We start from the raw sequence: 14,368 nt of genomic DNA on the forward strand, positions 1-14,368 counted from the left end.
AGCTGACAGAGCTGTGACGAGACGCCCGCCAAACCCGAATGAAAAGTAAGGCCGAGCGAAAGAATGCTGACCTTGATAACTTTGCATTCACACTGTGCAGGACAGTGATGGACCAACACGGGTGATCGGGTGGCGAAAAAGGGCGTGACCGAGACAGGAGGAGTAACTGAGGACAGAAGGCACCTCAGAATGGACAAAAACACAGAAGAAGATGCAGGTTTCACCTGCGGTGAACATCGACACTGGAGAAAGGACTGCCCCAATTGGGGTCAGAACCAGGACGGACTGAATTTTGAGCAGCAGCAGCAGCAATGGTCGCAAACAAACTGAAAAAGGAGGGGGGCAGGACCCCAGGGCACGCTTCAGGCCGTGGTTTACCCAGAACACCAGAACAGGAAAGTGATGAACACAAACACCCACACAAACACACACATCTACATGCACTGACTCAGAATGAAGAGAAACACACACACACACACACACACACACACACACACATACACACACACACACGGGAATGTTGATTCACTGAGAAGTGATGCACACACATACACATGCACACGCTTGTGCAATGAAGAGTGATCCACACGCACACACACATACACGCTGATGCAATGAAGAATGCTTTGCTTATGCTGATATGCAAAATGCTGCACACAAACATCCCAATGCATAATTTTTATGAGGAGCCATTGATTACCATTAAAAACTTAGAATGTGTTATATGTCACCCAGAGGGCATTTATGTAGATTTTAGGAATAAGCTCTAAAACGGTTTGGTTATGAAAACAATGTCTGTGCGTGATGTCTGTTTATGGCTCAAGGCCTTGACTGAATTCTTTGCTGTGCTTCACACAGCCCTGATGAGGAACAGTGGCACAGAGTGAAATTGATGAATTAATAGTGTAAGGTTAGGTTGGAGTACGGCATTTTCTGTGATTGAGTTTTAATTCAAGGAGGAACAAAAGGTGTTACGGCACCTGAGGTTCTCATTCCCACACAATATTGTCCCGGCAGGAAGCAAAATGTTCCTGTGAATTTCTGGTTGATTGTTTGGTTTTGTTTAGCGCTAGCTTGATTTTATCAGTGAGCTTTGGCTTGTGTTCTTTCTCGTAAGCGAGAGAGGGATAGTTTTATGCTTGGACATGTCTGCAACGGGCCCTAATTTGTGTTATTTTAGTAGTATTTTGTTGGTTATGTCTGTTTTCGTTTTTGTTACAGTGCACTGGAGAAAAAAACATCTGAGAGGTGTGATCCACCGGTGGTGATATGTTGATATTTTGTGAGTTCATGATTTAACAATCAGCTCTTTAAACAAGGCCTGAAAGATTGAAATTTAAAGCGCTATAAAATATTATTACTGTAAACAGTTGCAAAGTGTGCTTCTCCATGATTGTAATTGGCTTGGGAGAAATTCACTTATAGGGAACACTGATCTAAAAGGATTGCACCGAGTCAATCCGGCCCAAAAAACAACAAGGAATTGTTTTCCTTTAAAATGATGACGTCATCTTGCTGGTGATGGAGGCTCGAATAGGTTGCGCGTGAGACTCCATTATCAGCAACATCTGGTATGAATGTGTATGGAGGTATGCATGTGAATGGATTGTGATGGACTGACGACTAAAAGCTTTGACTGACTTGATACTGAGACAATGACTGCACCCACTTTAGGATTAGTAAATGCCAATAAACAATTCATAAACAATTCACCCAGCCGACAAGAGAAGGGTGGATGCTTCGCTTTGTTTTGTTTTGTTTTTTCAGGAGCAGGAGGATAAGAGAGACTGGAGGAGGAGACTCTAGCTTCACATAAGTATGAACTGCAGACTTAACACTGTGGTTGCTGATTTTGAGTTACTGATGTTTGCATTAAGAAAACGGTGCTATAGTAGTTGTGTTTTGATTAAGGTATCATGTTATATTATTGGGAATGCCAAATGCTACAGTGGAGATAACTATTGATATCACTTATGACTGGAATATGTTATTATTAACCATAGCAGGCCACTGTAAAAAGTCAATTAAATTTTATAGAGGAAAATCGCCAAAATTGAACAATACCTATGAATGACTGGCCACATTCAGAATAGAGATATGCAATTATAAACATTGGTCCACATGATTTAGGTTCTCACTTGAAATAGTAAGTTGTTAAATGTAGAATATAATCGACAGGGACATTTGATAGGATGTGGTACTGCAAAAGAACAAGAGCAAAGTAAATAAAGAAAATATTGTGTTTAGTTTGGATAAATTCAAATTAAAATGTACCATTACACTCAGAGGATCAATATGGAATAAAACATATGCAAAATTTGTAGGAAGTACATGACTGATAACTGTTCTGTCCTGAGCGTTTGTTTCTAGAGCACCCACTTGACCACACCAACAGTTTCTCGCCACCGAGGAGGGGTACTTGCAAAAAGAATAAAATAAAAATCTGAGTTTAACAAAACATTTTAAATGTAAATATCAAGCTTACCTTTCTTTTTCCATGAAATGTGCTTGTGGGCACGCCAGCCATTTTGAAAAGGTGGGCAAAACAATTGGCAAGGCCACACCCCCACACATGTGATATAATTTTAAAGGTACTGTTGCCCTCTCTAAGAAACATCAGGAATTAGAGGAGTGGCAAGTAGAGTATGCGAGCTACAAGCAAAAACTAAAATGTGTACTACAGTGTGCAAAAATGAAATACTGGGTCATCAGGGGGACATGAGGGACATTTATAAAACTAAAAGTCCCACTAACCTTAAAGTGCACTTGAAAAGCTCACACAAGAAGGTTAACCTAGCTTACCTAGAAGACCTCATCAGGGGGAGCACACTCCCCCTCCTTGAAGAGCTCACCCACTCAACCCGCATCCCCAGAAAACAGCTAACCCCAGATAAGGCAGCGTGATGTATCCCGAGACAACAGGACTGGGACATCTAAGTAAAGGTGTGAAACAATCACCTTCAAAAGGTTATCAATTCACTCCAACCAAAATTAGGACCACACGGTGCGGCAAGAGTTAATAGTTATTAGTCTCAACACCCAAGGATAACCAGAAGAGCATGACTGATATGATGGAACTGGGATTTTGTTACACTTAATTTTTGCAAAACACAAATAAAACTAAATTGAAACTAAGGATTTTCAGAAACTAAAAACTACACTAAACTAGCAAAGAATTGGTAAAAACTAATTAAAACTGATATAAAATTGAAAATCTGAAGTCGAAGCTAAATAAAAATAAAAAACTGATGAAAATTGCAAAACTATTACAACCCTGGTGCAGAGATTGGCAAATCTGACCAGGAAACATTATAAAATGGATTGTCAGGATAGTCAGCGTTAAAGCCACTTTTGACAGTCCATACTAGGATGACATTGGACATCTTCGGGGCAGAAAAGGGTTGGTGTGACCAAGGTGTGGTTTGGCTTGTTGTATGTACATTTCAAAATGTTACAGCTCTGGATGGACCAGTTACCAGGGCATGGAAGGATGACAGACTTTATTACATGAGGAGAAGGGACATTTTCGGGATCGAAGATCCTCAGGGATGACAAGGCTGGAGCAACGGTACTCGAGAGAAGAATTTCTGATACTTTCTGAGATATGATGTCACCAACCTTCTCTTTTAATTGTCTAGCTCCAATGAATTGACACATGGGAGTGTGTCAAAAAGGGGGAGTTGAGTCCGAACATCAAACAATGGTTTTATGAACATCTTATGAGTTTATTTTTGTGTTTAATAAACTAGCTATGGTAAAACTTAAGCTTATAATGTGTTAGACTTAGAAAGGGTTCACTAATTTTTGATTTCCTTTACACACACATAGATTATGATTAGAATAGGTCCTGAACATAATATTTTAAACCAAATTTGAATCATTAGAACAACAATGGATAACAATATTAGATTATCAAGGCTAGGGAGAGAGGTGTTTTGGTTTTCTGTCTCTTGCAGAGAAAGGAACAGACACCAGACGGGGACCCGGAGATGTGAGGACCCTTCACAGCAGGGACAGATGTAGGGACTGCCGAGACAGCAACTGGGGTCAAGTGTCATGACGTTTGGGCTCCTGGAGAAGATGGATCCCACAAACACAGCAATAACCATGAAGGGGTTGGCGAAAACCAGGAACACCAGACCAACGAGGTTCGAGAGGCTCTTGGCAAAAAGGGGGACACGCCGGTGAACCCAAAACACACAGATCCTTGTTTGAAATCGGGGCGGAATAATCCCCAGAACTGTGCAATGACTAAAGGGTGGTCTAACCCCGGAGGTCGAAGAAAGAAGCTGAGAATTACCCAACTGGAAGACACTGGTAGCTGCAGCAATAGAAATAAAGGTTAAAAGCTCCTTAGACAGAGGTTCTAGTCTAAGTACATTTGAAAGGTATAAGGGGGCATTAAAATGGGAGTGGAAAACTGGAGCACCAAAATAAAGCTGTGGGAAAATGGGGAGTGATGGGAGTGTCATCTGTAACTGCTGTTATGGTTGTAAATCTAACTTTGCTTGCATCTGAACTGCGTGAACACAGAGGTCATCCCCCATATGGTCCACCCGTTAAAGGGGGACAGAGGGCCTCAGGATCAAGAAAACCTGGACCTTGCAACGCTGAAGTGCTTGTTATTAGTGATCTCTTTAATGAGAGATCAAAAGAGGGTATTGTGATATTATTCTGTTATTATATGTTACCTTATAGATGTAATCAAAATAGTTGAATTATGATATTGTTGTAGATCACATTATACCCTTTAATATAGAGTGTGTGAGCTGTATGTAGTTTAGTTCTCATTATATTTTTGAGTTAACAGAACATATTCACATATTAGTTCATTAGATAAATGTGCATCACTCTGTATCCTTGATCTGCTGGGAATGTGTGACACTGTTTTCTTGACATGCTTAATTGTTGAATCATGAAGAGAAGGTTGTAAGCAGGAGACTCTGTGTCTAAAGACAGGGGAGATAGATAGACCACATTCCACACCCCCACCTTACAGAAAGCAGAGAAACAACTGCCGAGGTCATAACTTAGGCGCTGTAACAGAGAAAAAATGTGATGTTTTGGCTTTTACGACTAGCTGGGGGCCACTAGAGACTATAAAAAGCTGAGCAACCCGTCACCATTTTGAGACATGTGCCTGACCCTCTGGTGGCATCTCTCCCGTCCGGACGTTCTAATGCTCTTATTGTTGAATTGTATGCAAATAAATGATTGTTGATTGAGCATTTATACACCGAGTATTGTCCTTCCTTCAGCCCAAAGATTCAAAGAACTGCTTGTTTTCAACATTGCTTAATTACAAATGATTCTTTCACTGTCAACTTCTGATTTGTTCTCCAATAAAAGAGAAATTTTATGATTGATGGCTGTACAAATAAACCTGATGTCACCTGATCTGGTTACAGCTGGGACTGACTATAGTCGAGGCTACGCAAACCCACTCAGCGGTAAAACAGTAACACAGCAGCCTCGGTCATCTCTTTGGAGGCGCTCCAGCCTTGCTCTTTGCCCAGTCTGTCGTAGTCAAACGATGGGAAGTCCCCACACTGCTCCTCAGGGTTGAAATATCCTCCTCCTCCTATACAATACTAAAAACAGGGTTTTTACACCATGTGTACTCACACAGTATAGGCAGATGTGTGACGACTGATTACTCACATGTTCAGTGTTGCAACCGACAGTCGGCTTGACACCAGAGCAGATAGCCATGGCCGCAGATTCCCAGTTTATTGCTCTGAAAGTGATGAAGCCTGGTTCAAACTCCCCTTTCATTCAAACAAACAAACAAACAAACAAACAAATTAAATAATTAAATAAACATTCATATGACAACTGGTTTAATTAATAGAGTATGTTCATAAATACTTAAAAACCCTGTTATTCATTTTGTGTTGCAAGTTTAAACAACTATTTTATGTGTAAAATATGTAAAAGACTCTTATTACACATTAATTGTCTAATTAATTGTCTTCTAATGATCCAAATTATCATTTTCAATCTGATTAAATGAGCTTCTTACTTCTTGGATTGGGTCCATACAACTTTTTGGTGGACTCCGCGTCTCCGTGGTCGTATATGATGGGAATAGCTGGCCCTCTGTCACTGCATGTTCCAACTTTGTATCTCACCGGATATTGCTGCAACAGTGTTGGGGGGGTTTGTCATGAGTGTGTATGTATGGACACACGCTCACACAGAAACACACACATATATGTATAAAAGTAAAGAGTAAAGCCTCTGAAAATTGATCCAGTGGTTTATATTCTGCAGTAAAAAAAACGTCTTCCAAGAACATTTTGAAGTGGATGGCAGGATCAGAATTTGGCATAAACAACATGAAGGCGTGGCTCCATCCTGTCTTGTATCAACAATTAAGCCTGGTTGTGATGCAAAGGTGGTGTAATATTTTCTTGGCACACTTTGGCCACAAGGAATTGAGGCAGCTCAGAAGGCAAAGGGGATCCAAGTTGGTATCAACTAAGTATCTCTAATAAAGTGACCAGTGAGTCATCCTCCTGTTCAGTTGTGCTCTGGGGTCTCTCACTTCTCTTTCTTTTCTCGTTAGAACCAGTTTGCATTGTTCTTTGGAGGAAGTAGTAGACATGTATCTGTGATATTTTCAAAGTTCAGTTCACAGCCTTTATTTCTCGGGACAAGTATACCATTGATGCAGCAGACAACTAACGATCTTTTCACAGGAATTTTTGAAACTTTAAAACGTTCCAACGTTCCACCAACGTTCCACCTTGGGAAACGACTGATTTACTACAGAATATAAACTACTGGATCAATTTTCCTCTTGATCATTTATGTTTTTGAAATTAACAAATTAATAAATTCTTCAGAGCTTTAATTACCTTGAACAGCTGAAAGAGATTTCCTCCATACAATGTGAGGAACTGGTTTTCAGTGTGGTAGCGGAGGATGGCTGCAGTTGCTTGGTTCCAGTACTCCAGCGGCAAGTTGTTGGGAATGTGCCACACAGACATGTCCTCAGCTGTTATATCATAGTAACCTGGATTCTGTGTGAGGGTACGCACATAGTTATGACTCAAATTAACACTTCTGGCCCAGTTAACTTCTTTTGCATCATAAATTGCTCCATTTTGCTTTTCAAATATTTTGCTTTTCTTTTCAAATAGAATTTTTGTGACATCCCACGCCCACCTGCACCGAACCAATTCAGTGACATAAGCTGGTACTGTAGCTTATAACCAGCTAAAATATACTTTAATATCAAAAGTGTTTGACACTAAAGTGAATGTTTTTTCCTATGGTAAATATTTTATCTATGATATTAATTGGTGTTTAATACTGTTATTTACATCATGGTTAAGATTCACAATCAGACGATAAACCAAGGAATTTAATTGTTGCTTCTTCTTGTTGTATCCTGTGAGCATTTCTGTCTAAACAATTCATCTGGCAAGAAACTGATGAGTTTCCAACAAACTAACCACAGCAGTGTGTTGCATTTTATGATCTCACAATCAGTTTTAAGTAAATTAAGTAAAGTGCTTCAGTTAATGTTCCATTCCAGCACTGTTTTTACCACCACGGCTGATTTTACCTTAAAGTCATCAGCAGTGGCGCTCTCTACTGTTCCAAAGGTGTTTCTGTTGGACCAGTTTCCATCTCCATCAGGCAGGTCAGCATTGTTGCCCTGCTGGCTGGACCAGCGATCGCCGGCTGTGCACCTTCCATAAATGCTGTTCTCATGGACGCTCGCCACCAGCGTCCATCCGCCTCCCGCAGTAGTCATATCACAGTAAGTCTGGTACAGCATGCCATTAGCTGTGGTGAGGTAGTACACCCCATCTGGAAACAAAGTATTAAGAAAACATAGTTTCATTTTAAGAGGGTAGAAATATCCTGAATGTTGCCCGTTAAATAATTATGACTTGTGATTTGTGTGATTGTATTGTCCTCACCTTCATATTCACCATATCGGTCCTTGATCTCTTTACAGCTTCTTGCAATATAAGTGAATCTGTTCCTGAGTTTCTTCAGCTGTTCAAAGTCTTCTGTCTCACGTGTGGTTTCTGTGCATTTTTCTGAAAACAAAGTCAAGAAAATGTAAGAAAGTACACATGTAAAGCAATCTGGAGATTTGCAGTTGTGTGAAAAATATAATAGAAAACAATTTGGTCCTTTAAGTTAGGTTCATACTACTTCAGATAAACAACAAGACATATTATAACATGTCTGCGTCGGAGTGTGGCTTGTGGCTCAGCTGCAGCGGAGGGGTGGAGCAATGGGTTCAGGGTGTGGTGTCAGTTGAGGCTGACTCACATACCTGACCTCCATCATCTGATCATGTCTCCCCTTTTGAGGATGTTGCCGGGACCAGGGAGCGAGCCGTATGTGGTGCTGAGCCAAGAAGGCAACTGGAAAGCTGAGCAGTGAAAAGCGCACAACATCTTTTTTCCCACATGGAAAAAAGTGACATGGTGTAAGATGTTTTGAGTTGTTGTTCATCTGAGGTTGTATTTACCTCATTTTAAGACCTGCTAAGGATCGATTATTTTATTATGTCCTAATAGGTGATAAGTGTCAGATGGTGTATTTTCTTGTCGCTACGTGTATGTGTGCTGTACCACTGAAAGCTAATAGAAATAGTTTAAACGTTTTCATATTACCTATTTGTGAAGAAGTAAAATCTGCAAAGGATACTTGTTCCAAAAATACCAGACTCACAAAAAGCAAAATTATGCGATGTAACATCTCCTGTGGGTGAAAAAAATACATATTAGGTGCTTGATGATAAATGTTATCTGACACAACACATCAAAATATGGAAGCTTGTTTCCACCTCTGGGGAAAAAAGGCATCCATATGTCAAAATTTCAGGTTATTATCTCAAAAGTCAGTATTATTTTTTTGAGTTTTGACAAATATGTAGAAATATTTACTTTCTTTCCTGAACAGAAACATTTTTTTACTGCTTGGATGTTTATGTTTAATTTCTAACATCTCAGAGAAGTCTAGTGTTCTCAAAACTGGGTATAAAACATGAATTCAGCAGGAATTTGTCTGATAAATAAAAACATGATTTTTCATTTTTAACAAATTTGAGGCATTTTTAAAATATTTGTGTTCTTCTAGTTAACGATAGACGGTCTAATAAATTTATTACACTCTGCATCTCAAAATTTGAACTCACTAGCTCAAATGTCTGAGAAAATAACTTGAATTTTCTGCTGAACTTAAGTCAAAACTTCAAGATAAATTATTTTTAAAATATTTCTGCATGGCAGCAAAAAAAGTGAAATGACTAAATGAACTAAATAAATAAAATAGTTTTTCAGTAGCCGTAACAAGCAGAATATTTAGTTAATTCATCTCCATCTCAAGAAACCTAAGTTTAAAAAAAACAAATAGTAATAATGTGTGTGCTTGTTTTATTCACCTTTGTTTGTTTGAATAGGTCTTGAAGATTATGAAGCTCATTTCTTAAGAAAGAAGAAAGGAAATTAATAATTCTTGGTCAAGAATAACTAATTTATTTTATTTTTTTTTGTTGTATTTTAGTGCTAGTTATTGTTTATGTTTTAGCTTCTTCGGTTCTTGTTATTCATGTCCTGCTTTATTTTCCTCTGGAGTCTTATGTGTAGTTTTACTTCCTCCCATGTCTGATATTTTTTATTGCCTGGGTCTAGTTTGGCCCATGTGTATCTGCTTGCTCTGATTGGCCTTCGGTGTGAATATTTAGAGCCCTGTCTTTCCTGTTTTCATCACCAAAGTCTTTCCTCTTCTCGTCTATGCTGCCTCTTGTGTTCTTGGAATTTTTAGTTTTCCTCAGCTTGTGGATTTTTTGGACTTGTGCAATTGAGCTGAATAAGTTCCTTTTTTTTTTTTGCTTGCTTGGACCTTGTCATATGAGCCTTGAATATATAAGCATAAAAACTATGTTCAAATCAACTTAAATTCAAATCATGAAAATTTCAAGCGCCACCAGTGATCATGAATAAAAAAAAGAAAGAAAATAAACTAAATGTTCTTTCACCATTATCACCAGGTACTATGGGTCGTGAAGTGGGGTACACTCCAGACAGACTGCCAATCTGACACAATAAACTACATGTATTTTTTTAAAACAGAAATTAGTTTAAAACCCGTGGTTTTTTTTTTCCCTGAAGAGATTTTACATGAAAATTCACAGCAGGACAATGAGGTTCAACGTGATTGATAGAGAATTGCTCTATGTTTATAAAAGCAACAAAGAAAGATACTCACAGTCAGTGAAGCTGACAATGCTCTTAAAAAAACATTTTTCAGTGACTGACAACTAAATCCGAGTTGTTACCTGATTTAATTTCCAGATTGTTTCTCCACTATTTAAATTCTCTCATGAAGTCTGCAGTAGGAATAAGACTTATTCACATGACAGAAGAATATGAAGAGAAAGTTTGGCTCACATGACAGTAAGAGGAAAGTTTAAAATTAGGTCAGGAGGAAGTCGTTTTTGAGCATTGCTCAAACATGGTATTTTCTACAGCTCCTGAACAACACACACACACACACACACACACACACACACACACACACCCTCTCCTGTATTGTTAAACATTAATCTTTTTTGTATTAACCTCTGGGTGGTCTTGGGTCGATTTGTGCCATTTTTCATTGTTCATTTACACGCCATTTGCACTGTGTTGAATGGAATATAGCGAAAGTCTGCAAAAAAAAGTTCGGTCACATTTACTGTTAAAATTTCAGTATGACTTCCGGAAATTAGCTTCAGTGGCTAAGCTACAGACAAACTTACACTATCGGTCCTAGTGGTCGATTTGTGCCCCATTGAAACCCATTATAAACGCTATTTTTCACGGCAAAAAAATTACGGTCAAATCGATCGTGATCGGTTATGTTTCCGTTTCCGTTTGCAGTACTGGCCTTAGAGTTGTAATTTTTTTATTTGTCCACCGGGTGGCGCCCTTGCTCCACATTTGACCCCGGGCTGGAAAACAGCGGGCTGCTTAAACAGACCTGCGGGAAACGAAGCCTCATTTCCGGCGTGCAGCAGCGGCTTCGCCCGCTGATCGGGCGGGACCATTTTCGGCCCCTAGGACCGTTTGAGGGTGCTTTTTTTTTTTTAATCAACAGGAAATGACGTATTTGTTGTGACGTGGTACCGGACGTGTGTGTTGGAAAAAGGGGTCCGACGCAACATGCCCCGGTCATCGTCGGGAGTTAACCCGGGAGGATGCACTGATTTCGGCCTAGAGGAGGAGCATTTGCCGCCTGGAGACCATTTTCTGGTCCTGAAAAAAAAAAAAAAAGGCGATCGAAATGAAGGTTGGTGCCAATCTTTAGTCCATCTAAAGGCCTAATTATAATAACAATCAAATATTACTTCAAATGTTGTTTTTTTTTAATATTTCGTTTTGTTTTGGGGGGCTAAAAAAAACGGTGCGCTCATGTAATTAAACTGCGATTAAAAGGGTTAAAACCCCCCGAAATATAATTAAAACTTTACATGGATAGTTCAGGGAGAAGTAGTTTTAAAAGATTGGCTAATTTAAAGTGGAATAAAATATTAATATATAAATTTTTTATAGCACTTTTTTGGGCGTGGTCGATTTGTGGCTCTAGGTCCGATAGTGTATGCATTTTTCTAGGACCCCCCAGAGGTTAAAGACATATTTACAAGATAGTTTAACTAACACACTACACGTCTGCATCATGCTTTATATTTCCCCGTCTCCATCCCCAGACTAGTGTCAGTTCCCTGACTGATGTTTGTTTATTTTATTTTTTTTCAATATTTTATTTTAATTTTTTCAGCATAGAAAACCCCATGAACAAACAAATACAGCTCAGGCGCTGAGATGATAGGACAAGAAATAGCACAATAATAATAATTAATAGGGAAAGACAAAAGAAAAAAGAAAGAAAACATTAAAATTTGAAACTACCAGTATCCATAATGAATTAAATGTCATGAATATGTAATAAACAGGGAAATTGCATCGCCATGGTACATGTTTATACAACATGAGCTTTCTCAAGGTGAGTACAAAACAGAGTCCAGGATTTTGAGAAAACTTTTGCTGCAGGTGTTTGCAGGTATCGAACTTTTTCCAGCTGAATGACTGATAACATGTCATTGAGCCAGACACTGAAGGAGGGAGGAGCAGCGGACTTCCATTCCTTTAGAATAAGTCTTTTCGCAATCATCATTCTGAGGTCGATTGGCACCCGCACAGTCGCAGGGATAGTTCTGAAACGTACACAGCCAAAAACTGCAATTTCTGGATTGGGTGAGATGGAAATCCCTTAAGCTTTAGAGTAGAGATGGACCGATCCGATATTACGTATTGGTCCGATACTGACCTAAATTACTGGATCGGATATCGGAGAAAAATAAAAAATGTAATCCGATCCATTAAATATCACGAAAGCACCTCACAAAACTTGCAACACGCCGTAACTCACCTCAGAATGTTAGCACGTCGGAGCAGTATGCATCACGTGATACAGCGCCGGTGGTCTGGATAGCATGTGGAGCTTCGCTAGCAACCCGGCATTTCATCTCCGACAAAGTTATCTCCGAGAGAAGTAAAGCAAGTGTGTAAGTCCATCTCTGAATGTTTGTAAAGCATTCCTGCGTTAAGCTTAACGAGCGACTGCCTCTCGCTCTCCGGCTGCTACTTCAATCATGAAACTGCTTAATGATCAGCTGATCGGCTTTTCTGTCGCGAGTCCGTGTCTCTTGTTTGCTTTTGGCCCACTTTGCACCAGAAAGAGGAAACCAGCGGCTGAACAACAGCAGCACGTTTAAGCTTGATCAGCTGTTGTTAGAATGTATTTAATATTACTTTCTACTCGAGGATCTTTCCCTACGTAGCTGACGCTGGTAACTGTGCAGGGGCGCATCTAGCAAAGTTTAGCCAGGGGGGCATTAACAGGGAAAAGGGGGCACAAATATCACACAGCGGAAATTTGTGTTTTTATGTTTTATCAATCTGTGTATTGGTACATAGTGTTGATTTTATTTGCATGATTTTATAGTGATATTTATATTGCATGTTTGTTTGTTGATATTTATACTGCATGGTTTTATCCTCATATTTATATTTGTGTTAATGTTGTACCATGTTCCTTTAACCCACTGTGGACTAAACAGATAATTGTAGGCACCTGTGAGGTGGGGGCGTTCCCCAAGGTGGCCTATCAGCCACCAGGTTGACCTGTTAAAGGGGATGGTGAGCGCAGAGACAAAAGGAGAGAGGAGTGACGCACGAAGGGTGAGGAGGAGAAAAAGGAACGCGTGCAACCCCGCACGTGTGTGGAACGAACTGCTGCCTGACTGTGGGGCGCTGCGAGTTGTTCGGCGATCCAGTCCTAACGGCAGGAACGGCAACAGTGGGTGGCGATGGCTGCAATGCACGACAGGGCAGGGATGCCCCTCTGCCTGCATCTGACGGTGAGACGAGGGAGGCCGTGTTCAGGTGTGGAGTGGGGCGGGACTGTACGGCGACGCGCTGTCAGGAGGAGACAGGTCTGCGATAGGAGCCCCCTCCCTGGTCTGTTGCTGACGAGTTTTACCATACTGGAAGAGAAGTTCCTCTCCTGTCTCTTTCATATAAGAACCATTCGCCCAGGTGTGGCTGGACTGTGGGATTATGGGACTATGGGAGGGTAATTTTAGCATATGAAAAAGATTCATTTAGCCTTGTTTTAATATTGTATAGTTATTTCTGCCGGCAGGGTTTTTAGCGGGTTGCAACACTATTTTTATTGTATACGGGGAATTTTATCTTGTATTTGTGACTCTGGCTGTGTTTTTTTATGGAAATAAATGGTGTTTGAAGCCAGCTGAGTTTCTGTGCCCTGAGCGCTGACCCGCTCACTCCCCTTTGCGCTTGTATGTATAAAGACGTGGTGGTGAAGATTTAGGTCCACCAGTCTTAGCGGCTACACAAAGACATACTTTTCTTTCTTATTCTCATTTAAAATGTCTCGCTTTTAATTATTTAATATTTATCTGAATCTTACACCCAAAGTTTTAATCTGATGTAAAATGAATAGAAGTCAATTACTGTATATAGTGACTATTAAGTCTAAGATATATATACCCTAGTAAGCTATAGTACTTTTTCCTTTGGGAAGGTACCATCTGTGTAGTCTGCAATTTTGTTGAAGAAAGATGTTGAATCTATTTAATATTTCTTGAAAAAGAATTGATTTCTGTGCATTTTTTTTCACACTGCATCAAATTAAGGTTGATTACGTCGATTAAGCATCATGAGGTGGAGCGTGAGGGGTGGTTCCCTATTTTTTATTTATTTCTTTTTGTTGTTGCTGGGAGTTGGAACCCTATTAGTTAGGTTGCTTAATATTTATGCTAAGTACTCTTTAA

The 14,368-nt window shown here is 39.8% G+C and overlaps 1 protein-coding gene across 1 annotated transcript; it reads right to left on the reverse strand.

The window, feature by feature from the left end:
- Positions 1–5,401: 5,401 nt before the first annotated feature.
- On the reverse strand, positions 5,402–8,727 carry LOC146630592 (intelectin-like). Its single transcript, XM_085355968.1, has 7 exons — positions 8,643–8,727; positions 7,935–8,057; positions 7,574–7,821; positions 6,861–7,025; positions 6,023–6,140; positions 5,662–5,768; positions 5,402–5,591 (listed from the first exon to the last, which is right to left on the reverse strand). The coding sequence occupies exons 1-7, from the start codon at positions 8,725–8,727 to the stop codon at positions 5,445–5,447; spliced, it is 993 nt and encodes a 330-aa protein (XP_085212094.1). The 3' UTR covers positions 5,402–5,444.
- Positions 8,728–14,368: the final 5,641 nt, after the last annotated feature.

This window comes from Diplotaxodon limnothrissa, linkage group LG6, assembly GCF_057381915.1.
Source record: "Diplotaxodon limnothrissa isolate DT_005_m linkage group LG6, D_limnothrissa_male_GT1.1, whole genome shotgun sequence".
Classification (NCBI taxonomy): Eukaryota; Metazoa; Chordata; class Actinopteri; order Cichliformes; family Cichlidae; genus Diplotaxodon; species Diplotaxodon limnothrissa.